Source organism: Setaria viridis, chromosome 3 (genome assembly GCF_005286985.2).
Source record: "Setaria viridis chromosome 3, Setaria_viridis_v4.0, whole genome shotgun sequence".
NCBI classification, from domain to species: domain Eukaryota; kingdom Viridiplantae; phylum Streptophyta; class Magnoliopsida; order Poales; family Poaceae; genus Setaria; species Setaria viridis.
The window spans coordinates 24,002,978-24,018,884 of NC_048265.2; the positions used below are offsets into that span (position 1 = coordinate 24,002,978).

General features: G+C 42.8%; 2 protein-coding genes across 5 annotated transcripts; both read right to left on the minus strand.

The window, feature by feature from the left end:
- Nucleotides 1-202: 202 nt before the first annotated feature.
- On the minus strand, nt 203-6,825 carry LOC117848774 (nicotinamide adenine dinucleotide transporter 1, chloroplastic). The gene is made up of 9 exons (XM_034730309.2): nt 6,345-6,825; nt 6,166-6,261; nt 5,053-5,159; nt 4,813-4,861; nt 4,625-4,734; nt 1,276-1,370; nt 1,089-1,177; nt 885-979; nt 203-765 (listed from the first exon to the last, which is right to left on the minus strand). The coding sequence occupies exons 1-9, from the start codon at nt 6,475-6,477 to the stop codon at nt 517-519; spliced, it is 1,023 nt and encodes a 340-aa protein (XP_034586200.1). The 5' UTR covers nt 6,478-6,825; the 3' UTR covers nt 203-516.
- Nucleotides 6,826-9,078: 2,253 nt separating this feature from the next.
- On the minus strand, nt 9,079-14,700 carry LOC117849463 (uncharacterized). Of its 4 annotated transcripts, none has more exons than XM_034731026.2 (11): nt 14,516-14,699; nt 13,582-13,751; nt 12,571-13,249; nt 12,401-12,485; nt 12,003-12,090; nt 10,928-11,112; nt 10,424-10,556; nt 10,193-10,329; nt 9,991-10,065; nt 9,393-9,509; nt 9,079-9,319 (listed from the first exon to the last, which is right to left on the minus strand). In XM_034731026.2, the coding sequence occupies exons 2-11, from the start codon at nt 13,727-13,729 to the stop codon at nt 9,278-9,280; spliced, it is 1,689 nt and encodes a 562-aa protein (XP_034586917.1). In that variant the 5' UTR covers nt 13,730-13,751; nt 14,516-14,699; the 3' UTR covers nt 9,079-9,277. The 4 variants fall into 4 exon arrangements, 3 of the variants coding, with proteins under 3 accessions (XP_034586917.1, XP_034586916.1, XP_034586918.1); XM_034731025.2 differs by having other exon boundaries at nt 14,505-14,699; XR_004639004.2 differs by lacking the exon at nt 9,079-9,319 and having other exon boundaries at nt 9,991-10,055; nt 14,505-14,700.
- Between the last annotated feature and the right edge of the window lie 1,207 nt (nt 14,701-15,907).

Genomic DNA, 15,907 nt, shown 5'->3' on the forward strand with positions numbered 1-15,907 from the left:
TAGCGCACACTTGTCTACAAGAGAAGGCCCATGTAGATGTAGCATAACTGACTGAAATAAGCTTGCTTGCATATGGAAAGAACTGCTAGAAGGTCAAGCTACAGATTTCAAGAGCCTGCTTATTAGCATCATCACGCATTCGCCAGTCACTACCAAATCTAGCACAACTCCGGTGAAACGCCGGTTCACTGGCCGCCATGGGTGGAAAGGAATACACCGATTATTCATTCATTTCCAGTAACATTCTTTTCTTTCCTTTTCATCATCATCATCAAGACAACATTACCCAACATCGCCACATATACCTCCCCAAAATGCATGCTAACACATCTATTACATACACCCTGCCTACACTAAGCTTTCAACTTTCGAATGGCAGCTACTGTTGTATATCCGGGAAAAAAGAATTCTCTTTTACAAGAGCCAGAGGGCATGGTGAACAGCATTGCTGGATGGTTACTTACTGGGGTTCCTAATTTCCATTGGCAGCATGGATAGGGTACAATTGTTGTATGGTCAATGCTTCAGCGGTTGGATGTGCGGCTCAGGTTCAGGGGGGATTAGATCGAGGAGGAACCTGTGGATCATCTCGAAGCTGGTGAAAGTAATCACTGCGGCAGGGGTTGTCCGCAACAGATTTGTGGCACATCCACGGTAGAAGCCAGCCACGCCCTCTTTGTAATAAACCTTTTTGATGCAGTCTATTACACCTTTGTATCTGGTCTCTGAGTGTGCTCCCTGGTCTTGCAGCCTTGAACGAACAACCTGTAATGATTACCAGAGTGATGAAGTCCTGGATATAACAGCAATGGACATATAACATTTTTATGGCTTGGATCCTCCGTATATTCATTTACTGGGGATCAAATTTGTAGTCTTAGTACCTCATGAGGATATGTCATGGTCGATGCAGCAACTTTAGCTAGAGATGAAGCAACAGCAACATCACCAAAACTCAATGCTTCAACAGTAGTATTATCTGTTGAAGCATCAAACAATCAATGGTTCAAAATAAACCATTCAATCTTGTCTTCACAAACAACCTAAGTGTTTCATTCTGGGAAAAGAAAATAGATTAAGAGTAATACCTCGCTCAGCCAGATAAGCTTTAATCTTCTCATATGCAGGGAACTGAATAGCAACATGACTGACACCAGCCAAGGCAGGGACGAGACCACTTTTGGAAAGAAAATATCAACAAGCATATCAGAACACAGAATCAACCATTAATAAAGTTAATCTTTAATTGGAAAAGCAAACTTCTATGCGAGCTACCTGTATAGTCCACGGATGCCCTCCTCATGTGCTATTCTACTCAAGGCAGCAAGTGTACCTTTATACGGGATTGGCCCGGCTCTTATTCCTTGGGTCTGTAAATGAAAACAAACATATTGATATACAATACATATGAAATGCAAGTATGGATGCGTCACAATAGATGAGGTACAAGACGACGACAACAACAACAAAATAGCCTTTCATTCCCAAGCAAGTTGGGTAGGCTAGATTTGAAACTCAACAAGAGCCACAAATAAGAGCCACAAATCAGGGTTCGGGCACATGAATAGCTGTTTTCCAAGCACTCCTATCCAGAGCTAAATCTTTGGGTATATTCCATCCCTTCAAATCTCCTTTTATTGCCTCTTCCTATGTCAATTTTGGTCTTCCTCTGCCTCTCTTCACATTACCATCACGTCTTAGGGTTCCACTACGCACCGGTGCCTCCGAAAGCCTTCATTGGACATGTCCAAACCATCTCTGCCAGTGTTGGATAAGCTTTTCTTCAATTGGTGCTACCCCTAACCTATCACGTATATCCTCACTCTGAACTCGATCCCTTCTCGTATGACCACAAATCCAACGCAACATACACATTTCCGCAACACTTATCTACGGGACATGTCGTCTTTTTGTAGGCTAACATTCTGCCCATACAGCATTGCAGGTCTAATCGCCGTCCTATAAAACTTGTCTTTTAGCTTCAATGGTACCCTCAAAATTCCTGATACTTGGCGTCACTTCATCCACCCCGCTTTGATTCTATGACTAACATCCTCATCAATATCCCCATCTCGTTGTAGCATTGAAAATATCGAAATGTATCCTTCCTGGGCACTACTTGACTTTCCAAACTGACATCTCCCTCCTCATGTGTAGTAGTGCCAAAGTCACATCTCATACATTCAGTTTTAGTTCTGTTGAGTCTAAAACCTTTAGACTCTAAGGTCTACCACCACAACTCCAGTTTCCTATTTACTCCTGCTCGACTTTCATCAACTAGCATTACATCATCCGCGAAGAGCATACACCAAGGGATATCCTCTTGAATGTCCCTTGTTACCTCATCCATCACCAAGGCAAATAGATAAGAGCTCAAAGCAGACCCTTGATGCAGTCCTATTCTAATCGGAAAGTCATCTATGTCACTATCACTTGTTCAGACTCTAGTTACCACATTGTTGTACATGTCCTTAATAAGTCCAACGTACTTCGTTGGGACTTTATGTTTGTCCAAAGCCCATAACATAACATTCCTTGGTATTTTGTCATACGCCTTCTCCAAGTCAATGAAAATCATGTGTAGGTCCTTCTTCTCCCTATACCACTCCATAACTTGTCTTACTAAGAAAATAGCTTTTATGGTTGACCTTCCAGGCATGAAACCAAATTGGTTCATAGAGACCCGTATTATCCTCCTCAAACGATGCTCGATAACTCTCTCCCATAGCTTCATAGTATGGCTCATCAACTTAATTCCTCGGTAATTAGTACAACTTTGAATATCTCCCTTATTCTTGTATATTGGTACCGGTATACTTCTCCACTCTTCTAGCATCTTGTTCGATTGAAAAATATGGTTGAACAACTTGGTTAGCCGTACTATGGCTATATCCCCAAGGCATCTCCACACCTTAATTGGGATACAAATGGCTATATCCCCAAGGCATCTCCACACCTTAATTGGGATACAATCCGAGCTCATTGCTTTACCACTTTTCATCCTTTTCAACGCCTCTTTGACCTCAGATTCTTGGATCTTCCGCTCTTGAATCTTCCACACAAAGTGCCTATTGGTGTCATCAAAAGAGTCATCCAACTGCAAGGTTGTGTTCTCATTCTCCCCATTGAACAATTTGTCAAAATACTCTTGCCATCTATGTTTGATCTCATCCTCCTTTACCAAGATGTTCTCCATTTCATCCTTAATGCACTTAACTTGGTTGAAGTCCCTCGTCTTTCTCTCACGAACCTTAGCCACCCCATAGATGTCCTTCTCTCCTTCCTTCGTACCTAATCGTTGGTAAAGGTCCTCATATGCCCTACCCTTTGCCACACTTATAGCTCGCTTTGCGATCTTCGTTGCCTCCTTGTACTTCTCTATGTTGTCTACACTCCTGTCATGGAACAAGCACCTATAACATTCTTTCTTCTCCTTAATAGCCCTTTGGACTTCCTCATTCCACCACCAAGTATCTTTATCTACGCCTCAACCCTCCTTGATCACTCCAAGCACCTCCGAGGTCACCTTCCGAATGCAGTTTGCCATCTTCTCCCGCATGTTGTTTGCGTCCTCTCCTTCCTTCCAAGGGCCCTCTTTGATTACCCTTTCCTTGAAGACCTCTGGCGTCTCCTCTTTCAGTTTCCACCACTTTATTCTAGCAATCTTGGCTGGTTTATCCCTCCGTGCGCTCATCTGAAATGAAAGTCTGCCACCACAAGCTTATGTTGAGAAACAACACATTGCCCTAATATCACCTTGCAATCCAAGCATGCCCATTTATCCTCTCTTCTTGTGAGGATAAAGTCAATCTGGCTACAGTGTTGGCCACTGCTAAAAGTCACTAAATGGGACCGTCTCTTCCTAAAGAAAGTGTTCGCTATCATCAAGAAACACAGAAAAATTTCTTTACTCTAAAATTGACTCCTCGTGATGCATCCACAATATGCAACGCTACATTTAATATTGTAGCCATTGGATAGAATCTGTTTCAATATTAATCCTCAGATCTTAAATATCAGAAACTTTGTGTCTCCCTTTAGGCTTCTATAATGAAACATGGAGGTTCACACAACTATATGTATTTTTTTCATGGAGAATCAGGTGCAGAAGATCGTACTAGTGTACATATGCAAAAAAAAAGTTAATCTCATCCATCATATCCAATCTGGATGGCCTATGTGGGGGTGGGAATCCTCTCATCCCTCTTGGCCTGATTTAGGCCCAAATTGATTTGGTCCAATTAAAAGCTGACAAGAGGATGAGGGGATTTCCACCTCTCACTTGGGCCATTCAGATTGGATTCAGTGGATGGGACTGACTATGTGCATATGTGCACCAGCACCAATGTGTTCTTCTGCACCTGATACTTCCTCTTTTTCATGGACTGGCATCTTCGCATTGAAAGGTAAACCAAACAGCAGGAAACCAGCAGTCCACAAGCCATATCTTAGGAGCATCTTAGCTACTGGTGGTTAAATTTCAAAATGAATTTATTCAGTGAGAGTAGAACCCTTTGTTGAACATCATAAGGGGAATAGAACCCCAAGAGATTTTGAAATACCTAATTATTAACCAAGTACCCAAACTTTCATGCCAACGATTTTCTACAAGAGAATATGTTACCTGAAATCTTGTCTTCACAACCCAAAGTGGATTTGTTACAATACTGGTTGCAGCTCCTGCACATGATGCAGCAACAACATTTGCCCCTAAAGAGAGTTGATGACTGCCATCTACAAAACCAATGAAGGTACCACTTAGAAACTATGCTGGTAAGAACTAAGAAGCCATATGTAAGGTAAAGAACTAACCGTTGGAAGAAAGCAAGCTTTTAAGCTGCTCATATACAGTAAAATAGACCTGCATCCCAGAACAAAACTGTAAGCCAAAACATAGGCATTTGATTGACTTCTCACATGTAGTAGTTCACACAATTCATATACACGCAGAAAAATCCCAAAAAAAGGTCTAATTCTTATTCGTACTCTGTTGAACAGAAACTTTACATGTGTATAAGGTGGAGTAAAGCAGCTAATATAGTAAATACTCACCGCCCAGTTTGGCAAGAGCGCCAGAACAGTCGGGGAGAGGCCACGATACATTCCCCGAAATCCTTCCCGTTGAGCAATCTGTTGTAAGCTCCCAATAATTACACTACCTAGTAATGGTTGATAGAATAATATAACCTTAGCGTTCGAAGCTAATTTCAAATTTAATCTAGAAGCATTTTCTTGTACAAAAAAAATCTAGTACAGAATACAGACGTAGTGTAAATAATGTGCTAAGCATCAAAGTTCCAGTTACTGAGATACAAATTCAGTAGTAACAAGCAACACAAAGCACATCAACCATTAACTCAGGACATTTCTCATGTGTAAGGGATTATCTGCCTGCGTGAGAACATTTCTGGTCATAGCACCCATGGTTGCATTCTGGAAGTCGAAATATTTTTGCATTCACAGAATGCATGTTGGGCGTTAGTTCTATGTAATATAATATCAGCAAAAACTCCAATACATAATCTCAGAAACACCAGGCTTGGAAATATTAGTTATGCTCTATTCGACCCATATACGTAACCAAAGAACTAATTCCGTAAAGGGCAAACAACACATAGCATCATGTAAAGCAAACAATAGGCATAATGCCCACACAGACACACTTCTGGTCCTGCGCCCATTTTCAAATGTTTGCCTGTTCTCTGAGTCTTTCACATGCATGGACAAATAAGTACAACTACTGTTACTGAGAGCTTGCATGCCTTTCCACTCTCAACATGCATGGTTTCGTAAATTCACATTGACAACAGCACAACAAACGTGACGCCTCCCTTGTTCCATACGCATGGAAACCCTTACGATCTTACATCTCGACTCATTCCGGATGCTACTAAATGACCCATTGTACAAGTACAAAACCAACCAATAGGAATCTAAGGATAGCATATCCGTCCAAACAAGCTGTTTGAAGCGTTACGAATCTAAATGTAGATCTGTTACCGAGCAATCTTGGATAGTCCAGGTCACCAGAAACGACAAGCGGAAACTAAGCAATCTTCTGTTACTAATAAACAGATTTCCTCTTAACGCCCAGAATCTACAGTGGTCAACAAGACGACACAAATTGAAGCAAATTCAGATGGATTTCTCTGAGGAAATACACACCTCCAATTGTGCCTGTGCCTAGCTTGGGCCAGCCGTGCACCTGGAACCTCGTCTTGATGACGTCGAGCGGGCAAACGAACGTCGCCGCCACAACACCTGCACCCAAGGCCCAAATCACATCAAACGTCAGGAGCCCCCTAGTAGACCGAAATGAACAAGAGTTGCAGCGCAAAAGTTACCAGCGGAGGCGCCGGCGACGGCGTGGCACAGGAGGCCGCGGGCGGATGTGGGGCCGCGATGGTGGTGGTGCTGCGACGACGAAGACGCTGACGGCGGCGCCGGCGCCGGCGAGGTGGGGACGTCCCCCGGCATATCGCTTCCCCCGCTTCAACCTCCCGTCCCCCTCCCTTCCCCTCCCCGATCCGCGCCTCGGCCGCACGGCGCTACGGCTACGTCGGCTAGGGCCTGGGGCTCCCCCTTATCCTCCTCCTCTTCACGGCGCCGTCGGCGGTTGCTCCCGCGTCGGTCGGCGGCCGATCGCGTCGCCCGCCGGTCACCGGCGGCGGTTGCGGGCCCCTGGACGGCTGCCTAGGGTTAGGGTTCGGGATCTGAGGCGGGCGGTGTGGGCATTGGGGCTTGCGGCGCTGTATATGTAAGCTCGCTTCGTCTCGCTTCTCCGTCTTGGCTTCGTTCCCGTCGTCACGACACCCTCGCTTCCGCTTCTCCTCCTCTTTTCAGGCTCGGAGAGGGGCTAGGCCGCGAGGGCCGTCAGGGTGGGCCACTATTTACTGCACGCGGGCCCCTTACAGTTCTGGGCCCAAGCGTCAGTAGGCGGGACCCGGAGGAGGTTCCACAGTGTTGTGCCCTCCTGCACTCTCGTCGCCGCTCGCCGGCGTGCACGTGCGGCCGCCGCGGCTAGCAGTGGGCCCGGGAGAACAGTAACCTACTGGCTACTGGGCATCGAGCGGTGTGTGGCCACTGGCCAGGCGGCGTGTTGGACAGGCTGACATGAAGGGACCCACTGTCATTGACGAGGAAATGTTTGTTGCGTGTGCCGTGTAAGCTGAGCCCAGCCAGCCACACCCGCCTCGCTGCCATGCGGGCCATATGTGTGTGGTGGCGCGATCATAGAACGTGGGAGTTGACGTGGTAGCTAGCGACGCGGTCTCGCGGGCCGGCAGGGCCCACGGCGATGTCTGGTCGCCGCTTACCCGGGTGACGCGGTGGATCATGGGCCGTTCAGGCTGGGGTGGAATTAAGTGGGCGGTCGAGATGGGCCCCGGGGACCACCGCGCCGCGGAAATGGACGTCGCTCCTCCTCCTCGCTTTTCTTCCTCCCTGATCACTCCGGGAGGCGAAAGGATAAGAAGCAACTTCGTTTTCACATCCGCGCTCTGCCCGTTTGTACACGCGAGTTATCTTTTTTTTTTTCAATGAAGGAATATATTCTATTAGATGAGAGATGGGTTAGAAACTTAGAATCGGCTGCCAACGAGACATTTTGATATTTGACAGGGTTAATTTTCGAAATTTCTCACTGCCGAACTGACCGGGCAAATTTTCTTTGCTTTTTTTAATGAGGGCAGCAAGTTCTCTTTGCTAACAAATGGCCAGAGAACTCTACGTAGGTGATGCAATTATGATACCCTGTCATAAATCAGTGACATGTACTAGTCTAACTATTAAAAATAGCTAGAAATGTCTTTTATTCGTTCAAAATTAACTCTATTTGTGTCAATAAGGATTTTTTATTCCTCGCAGCAAAATGATGACTTTTATTTGTCAAGCCATGACTTCTATTTCTATGTCAATAAGGGAAATTCGAAAAATTTTGTGCCACATAGGGAACTCGTCAAAATTTCTGTGGCACCGAGGGAATTGGCTCATGTTAGTTAGCCCTGAACTAGCACAATCCACTAACAATGTATTTTTTATGATATAATCAGAGTTTGTGCAGTTTCTTGGAATGAAGCTTGGAAGGTGCTGCTTTGCAATTTAGGAGCAAAAGCCTATCACATCTTATGGATCCATTGGTCATCAATGTCTTTTAGCTGTTTTTCAAGATTGCAAATAATTATTAATATATTGGGTTACATACTCATAAATATACGATCATGGACATTTATGATTACAGATGTACACACCTACTATTATGAGTGGACTATCTTTTAGACCGCGTCGCTGTCAAAATAAGGCTAAATTTCTGTCTAGAACCTGTGGGGACTCCTTCCATGGCAAGAACAGCTGACTCCTATTTGGCTGGTTGCCGTTGCCCGGCCCCGTACTCCTTCAACGAACAAGCACTCACAAGCGATACTTGTTTAACCATGGACTGGGTTTGGCCTTCGTAAGCATTAAGCAGGATTGCAACAGGCAACAGGAACAACATTGATTCATGGATGCAAAGAGGGGTCAAGAAAAGTTGGAGGCGGCGTAAACTAAAGGATTCTTGGGTGGAAAGAGGGGTAAAGAACAACGACCATTCTTTCATAGTGCTTCCATGATGCTCCACTTTTTCGCATCCTCTAATTGGCTGGGCTCTGTAATGCCACGAGGGATGAAAGCGGACAGTACGTGTATGAAATAACGCAGCAATAATAACCTGTCTCTATCTTGTCTAATTAACCAATTCTGCCTTTTCGTAAGCTGAGATCACCTTTCCTTCTTTGAGAAACTCAGGTGTCGGATTCAACCAGACTAGCAGCCCTTTTTTGTGGGAAGTAGCCGAACAGGGGTAGCAACTCCTCTTTTGTGGGCGTGAATGTGAGAATTGGGGGATCGCAGTGTGGATTTATGCAACTGCCAAACAAATTTCTGCAGAGGGTGAAAACAATTGTCTGACTTTGTTGCCCCAGGGTTTAGTACAGGATATACGGGACTGTGTCGCCGTACCGTATCACTATAATTCGAAACACCAAAAGGGTTCAAAATTCAACTGGTAAGGATTGTACTGAGCCTGAATGAGACACGACAGGAAAGGAAAACTCTGAAGCAGGTATTATATTTACAAAGATAACAGAATGAAGTACTTTCTAACAGCTACATGTACCATCTTCAAAGCTTAAACTTCTTAGAAACCAAATTTTTTTTGTTAACCTTTAGCAGTTCTCTGACATCACAGCCGATCTCAGAAGCTAGTGTTGCATCTTAGTCAACTTGCCTAACCCTACTCCTAGAAACGCAATGGCCTACGCGCGCTGTTCACTACGGAAACCTGCAAGAGACAATTAGCTGTATCAGTTAAGCAGTGGAATTATTTTCATCAGGTGTGTAAAATGAGAACTTACAACATGAGACTTCCATTCAGCTTTGCATCCCTCAGAGACACCAAACTGAGGTTGTCTCCGGATGTGTTCATGGAATATGTGCACAAGGACCACAGCATCAAGAGCAGCATACTCTTTCTACAAAACAGAAGCATGTGGACCTCTACTGTTAGCAATGGAACTTCAAAACAGGTTATATTACCAAACACGTGCACAGTTTTGCATTACCAAAAAATAGAGCAGGTTGGGCCTAATTTAAACTAATGCTTCCCACCAAGATATGCATAATAACCCAGAAATAAAAGAAATATGGCTAGCATATGAGAACAAGGCAAGGCGATCCATGAGTGCCAGATTTTTTTTCAAGGTACTAACAGTTAACAATATTATTTTGTTTTTTAACCACAAGTAGCTTATGAGGGTTCCTCAAGAAAGCTTAAGAGGAAAGCTTTGCTAAAGCATGGACAAGAATTTATTATCAACCTACCATATTATAGTGTACAAATATGACAAATCAATTGCATTGCTCAAACCTAGAACTGGGTGTTAACACTCATATGGATGACAGGACTGCTTTTAAGGAAACAAGAAAAAAGAGTTAGTAATAACGATGGCAGACCTGCTTTTGGCTGAGTGGCCGTTGCTCCCAGTTGCTATTTCGTCGTGTCTTGTTCAAACCAAGTCCTAATATTTCCTGACAGCATTTCAGAATACTTAAAGTTGTAGTGGTAGCAAACATGTCTCTACCTAAGAAGAAAAAGCGGAAAGTACGGCAGTTAACCACAACCACTTTATTCTATGATGATTATATATCTATCTACCTTTGACAATCCAGAGAGACCACCAGTAACCCATTTAAACAGCTTCTGCATATCAAGTAGCCTTTCGTAGGACTGGAAACATTCCAATTGGCCATAGGATTGTGTTAGCTGATGAAGATCACATTGAATGTCGTAGCCTTAGTGTGCAATGTACATAAGGTAAGTTATTGTTTGATAAAATGTCCAAGAACAAAATGCTATTTTCTAAAGAAAGAAGTAAATATAACATACCCAGCTTCAGTATATTAGATGAACACATAATTCGCCTGAAGCAGCTGTCCAATACTTTTGGGTTATCTTCGTACAGCTTAATCAGATCAAAGATGAAGGCTATCTTATCTGATGCAATTTGTATGATTGAAACCTGAAAAAGAGCTAAAATCAGCCAATGGGAGAGCTAATTTGCAGTGAGATAATGATAGAAGACCTAAAATACAGAGAGAATTAGTATAAAGTTGGGTACCAAAGAATAAAGCTTGCAGATAATTCGCAACAAATGAAATGGTAAAGCGGATAACTACTAGACTACCTACAGTAAACAGGATACACCTAAAACAACCATTTAGCCAAGTTTACTCAGCCATACTTTTTGAGGAATAACTAATAAGTGACGATTTGACTCACTGATAGGCCAATGCCACTTAGCTATAGCATTGTATAACACATATTAGAGTTATACCTGAACAACTAAACAAACACGAAAACTTACACGAATTTAACCAAGGTGTTCCTTACCTTACTAGGTTTGCTATTTTTCTCAAAATTTGGTCTCCACTCGCAATCCATGCCAATAATCTTAAAACCCTCGATACAACTTGTTGCATTAAGCAGTCCATTGGTCTCATCGACCCAGACAATTTCTTCTACATCCAATTTCTTCAGATCTAAGTAATCAGATCCACAAAATACCTTCTCTGGAACTGCCTCATACATAATTAAAATGCATCAAGCATAGAAATGTAATTAACAGAGCAAAAGGTTTCAGAAAAATCATGTATTCCTAAAAGTGATACTCATAATAGGTTGTTACATTATTTGGATAAGTGAACTACACAAGGGTATGCCATAAAAAATGCAATATACAGGTTAGAATAGGAATGTCAGATGACTGAATTAATGGCTCCATTCCTACCTCACGCCATCCATTCATCCACAAATAAGAGAATCCTGATGAAATTCAACAGCATGTGCTGTCCAAAATAACCTAAGATGAATAAAATTCAAACACTTCATCATCACCATCTTTTGATAACATTTATGTTAACTTTGTATCCACCCATCTTATTGCTTTTTTCACCTCTTCCAGTATTGGTGATATTTCCTTGTAGCCGTGAAACTTTTGTTCTATATGTTTTCAGTTCCACATACACTTTTAAACCAGTTAGCATGATTTGAATAGTCAATCTGTAAAGCAGGTTTCTGTTTCCAAGTCATCTATGCATAAGTAGTGTCAAATGTCATTTTGAGAGGCTTGCAAATTGGATGGCAAATACTGAAATCTTCTAGGAACTGTAAAATGTCATTTTGAGAGGCATCTAATACACATCTTCATAATTTTTTTATTAGATAACCCAATTTTTGAAGTTGTCATTAGAAAGTCATGTAACTTGATTGTTCTTGTGGATGTTGTACAATCCCAAGGAAATGCAAGTTGAGTGGATTTTTAACAGCTAACGCAACAGTAAATAATTTGGGTGGTTCTATAACATAATAAGCTACTGTTTATACCACTATAAAGAGAAATGGCTACTAAATTAACAGAATATGCCTCTGGATAAATAATTTCCTAGCCTTCTAGGTGTCAGCTTACCCAAAGAATGGAAATAACCTTCAAGGGAGTACCGCTGGCAAAGCTCATCAACCTTCTCCATATAACCAGCTTCCATGGCCAAATATACCTGCACCAGAAGAACTGCTAAATTATATTTTTATGATGTATGATGTTTATAGCAAGAGAACATAGTCATCATACAGAAGATAAGGATCAGATTTCTAAGAACTACTATGCATGACCAACACATAACACCCAGTCCCCTGCCCCCAAAGAAAAGGGTAATTCTCATATGCACTTCATCCAACAAAACAAAATGCAATGGCATATAGATTCCATGCCTTGACCAAATGAATCTGCCATTTTAATAAAGCAATTCATTTGTTTTCTATACAACCAAACAACACATCATTTGTGGCAATGTGGATGCACATTACCAGGTATTCCATGAGTTTTGTTTCCTTCTTGGCCCGGATTTCTGCAATATCCCAGCACCCTTTCTCAGCCAACTTCTTTACTAAACTGCAAAAAAAAATGTTTTCACAATTCTAAAAGTTTGGTAAAGAATATTTCTGTATGGGCTTTGCATTGAGCAACGGAGAGTCACCTCTCTTTATACAAATAGCTAACATCTGGGAATTCTTCTGTAAGGTCATGTTCTTTCACCAACTTGTTCGCACTCTTTAGCATTTGCATATCTAGGTACTTCTGAATGACTAAAGATATCATTTCCTTGCCCATGAAAGTAGCACACTCCTCTGCAATATCTAATTGATTGCTTTCAATTAATTTTATGAGAAAGGACTCATCACAGCATTTGATGGAAAATCGTGTTATCAGAGCCACAGCGATTGCATTGGATTCTGATTCCATAAAGCATTTTACATACTGTCTTAGATGTTCCCTTGCTTTCACTAGATCATCATCCAACTCTGAACCATACAGAGCATAAGCCATATCTCTCAACTCAATCTCAAATGTCTCAAGAAGCTTAACCAATATGCGGTTCTCATGGGGTACAACAGAATCAAGGATATCAAGAATAAGTTGTGCAGCAAGGTGCTTTGCCTCCAAGAAATCTTTCTTTACGGACTCAACAGATTTCAAGTGCTTTAACGAAGATGTCAACATATGGCTGAACCCTTCAGAATAAGTTTTCCCCAGCAAAGGTACAATATACATACACTGGACAGCATATGTGAAAGGGCCTGGCTGTGGCCCATTATGCAATGCTGCTTTCACCAGCTGCAGAAGGATCTTAAACTTTGAGGTTGCTTTGTTGGTACCTGAGTTAAAAGTTCAGAGCTCAGATGTATCATAAGCATAACCATAGCATTACAAGAATGAGTACCATCAGTCAAATTTGATTCAATATTGTGGAAGCCCCAAAAAACATATTATGACACCTAAAATTTAACTTATCTCACAATTAAAAATTTCACAGGAAATGATAAGGGAAAATCTACCAATATATAAAATGGAATGCTTCACAAGCTCTTTTAGAAAATCCGCGGTGCAGTGAGGTAAAACCAGCTGCAGCTATGATTCCAATAGATGAAGAAACATAGATAGTGAAATATGGAAGTCTAAGAAACATGCAAATTATATGTAGGCATACCATACGCATAGCAGTCCTTTAAAAGATAAATGAAAGTGGCTGGCGGAACGTGTGATAGATCAGAAAATGCATGTAAGCATATGGAGCGCTCGTCATTGTGCTGATTGGTTTGAGGGCCTTCCTGGGAAACTTCTTCAAAACAACCCATGCTTCATTAAAGCATAGTTAGCCTGTACATATCAGAAGAAATATGGAATCAAAATCATGAATGCAAATTTCTTTCCATGAAAAGTAAGAGATGTTTACATCGTGCATGAGTTCAACTAATTTAACAGAAAATGGTAACTGAAGATATGTGATCCTCCTTCACGAGAAATAAACAGACAGCATCATGTTATTTCTGCTTCAAGTATTTGTATTTCTACCAAGCTGTAGCATTTTATTTCATTTCTTTTGCTTTGGCTGGACTAGAGCCTCGACTGTTGAACTACAACATGCTCAAATCCAGTGCATTGCACTGCAGAGTGCACTCGTGAATGAAGTCAAACCACACTGATGCCTACTTCAGTATGCAGCAACGATTATACTCTGCAGCGTCATTTCCCTTCTTTGTTCTCTTCAGTCACCAGAGGGGAAAACAGAGCAGCCGACTACACATTTTAGTTGCTCGCATTCCCCCGAAACAGGAAAAGAAAAGGTCCGAGAAAAAAATCGCAAGAAGAATTTCACCACGCAACCGCGAAAATAAACCCGCACAAAAACGCAAAACCCCATTGGGAGAGTGGGAACGGCACAAGAATTCGCAAAATCCCCGAGAGATTGGGAAGCACACGGAAATTTCGAGAGACTAGGAACAAAGACAAGTAGAAATAATCGCGAACAGAGAAACAAACAAATTTCCATTTCGAGACCTCCATGATTGCGCAGAAATCGCGCGTAATAATCTCCCCTATGAGCCGAGAGAAAATGTAAAATAGGGATACCTGCAACTAACCCGGCCGAGCTCGCTCCCTTCCCGCTTCCCCCAATCTTCTTCCAGGGACCGAACAATCCGTGGTGCGATCTGGTGGTAGGGTTTGTGGCTTTAGGAGGGCCGGAGGGGACTGGGGGCAGAAGAAGAGCCGCAGGCCCGCAGAGGACAAGAGGAGGAGGAGATTAGATTGCGGCTTGAATGGGACAAGATATCGATCGACCGTTTCAAAGGGAAGAGCCACGTCCACGTGAGCGGTCACCGGTAGCAGCGCCCACGCGCTCGCCTGGGCCCCTGCGCAGGTTTCCATTCTCGGCCCGGCTCTCTGCCAGGGGAAAATTGGTTCAGTAGTATTGAAAATCATGACTTCCACAAAATATGAGTTTGTCCTCGTAAAATAATATCGAAAGTTATAAACGTTAACAGACAATAACATTCCGTTATATTTGTTCACTGAGATTTTTTTGACCACATAACATGGACATGAAATGACATTCCTACCCCTGGGTTCCAAAGACCAACAAAAATCCTCCCAAAATCCCACCGCGGGCGCATCTCGGTCCTCCTCCTCATGCGCGGGCCAAGACGCCGCCATCCCTTTGCCCGACAGCCTTATCACGCGACGACGCCATCTGCAACCGCGACACCAGCTCTTCTCCAACGACGTCGCCGGACCTCCGGTCCTCTGCTGGGCATGGTGCCGTGCCGCCCTTGCTGTGGGAGCGGAGATCCGCCCAGGCAAGATCTGGCCTGGTTGCCTTCTAGTGCCGTCAATGATCCTTGCTTGTCTGCATGAATCACTTCTGATATCACGTGGAAGAACTAAGTGTAGAGGCTAAAAGCCATGTTGTATATGGCTTGCCTGTTGTGCGTATTGCAATTTGCTGGAGCACGAATCGAGAAGCGAGATTGAGTCTCAACTCTTAAGGGAGGTGGTTCTGTCACTGTCACAGATAAGCATTCAGTCAGCCGAATCAGTCCTTCTGTGTTGCCTATTCCAGATTTAAGGTATGCAGAAATAGACGGTGGAAGTGATTTCCATTGAAAGTGTGCTGAAAGTGTCATCATTTATGTCCTACTATGGATGAAACGTAAGGTCAGGGGTATTTTTATCCCAACTAACACCTTTTGTGCTAAAATCTAACATAATGCTAATTTCAGTTACTGTTTCAATCTTTTAGTGGTTTTTTACGAGGACAAACTCTTTCAATGGTATTTTTCAGAAGTTGCAATCTTTCGATGCTATAGAACTAATTTTTCCCTCTGCTAGTGTTCTCTGCTGAGCTGGTGCGCTCCTCCTCATTTTGCCTATGTTTTTCTTTTACACTCTCTCTTTTCCCGTCGAGTGCCCTGTTTCTGTTTGTTTTTTAGGTGAAGCTGGAACAGGACTAGCTGCCTTTTGATTGATACCTATGG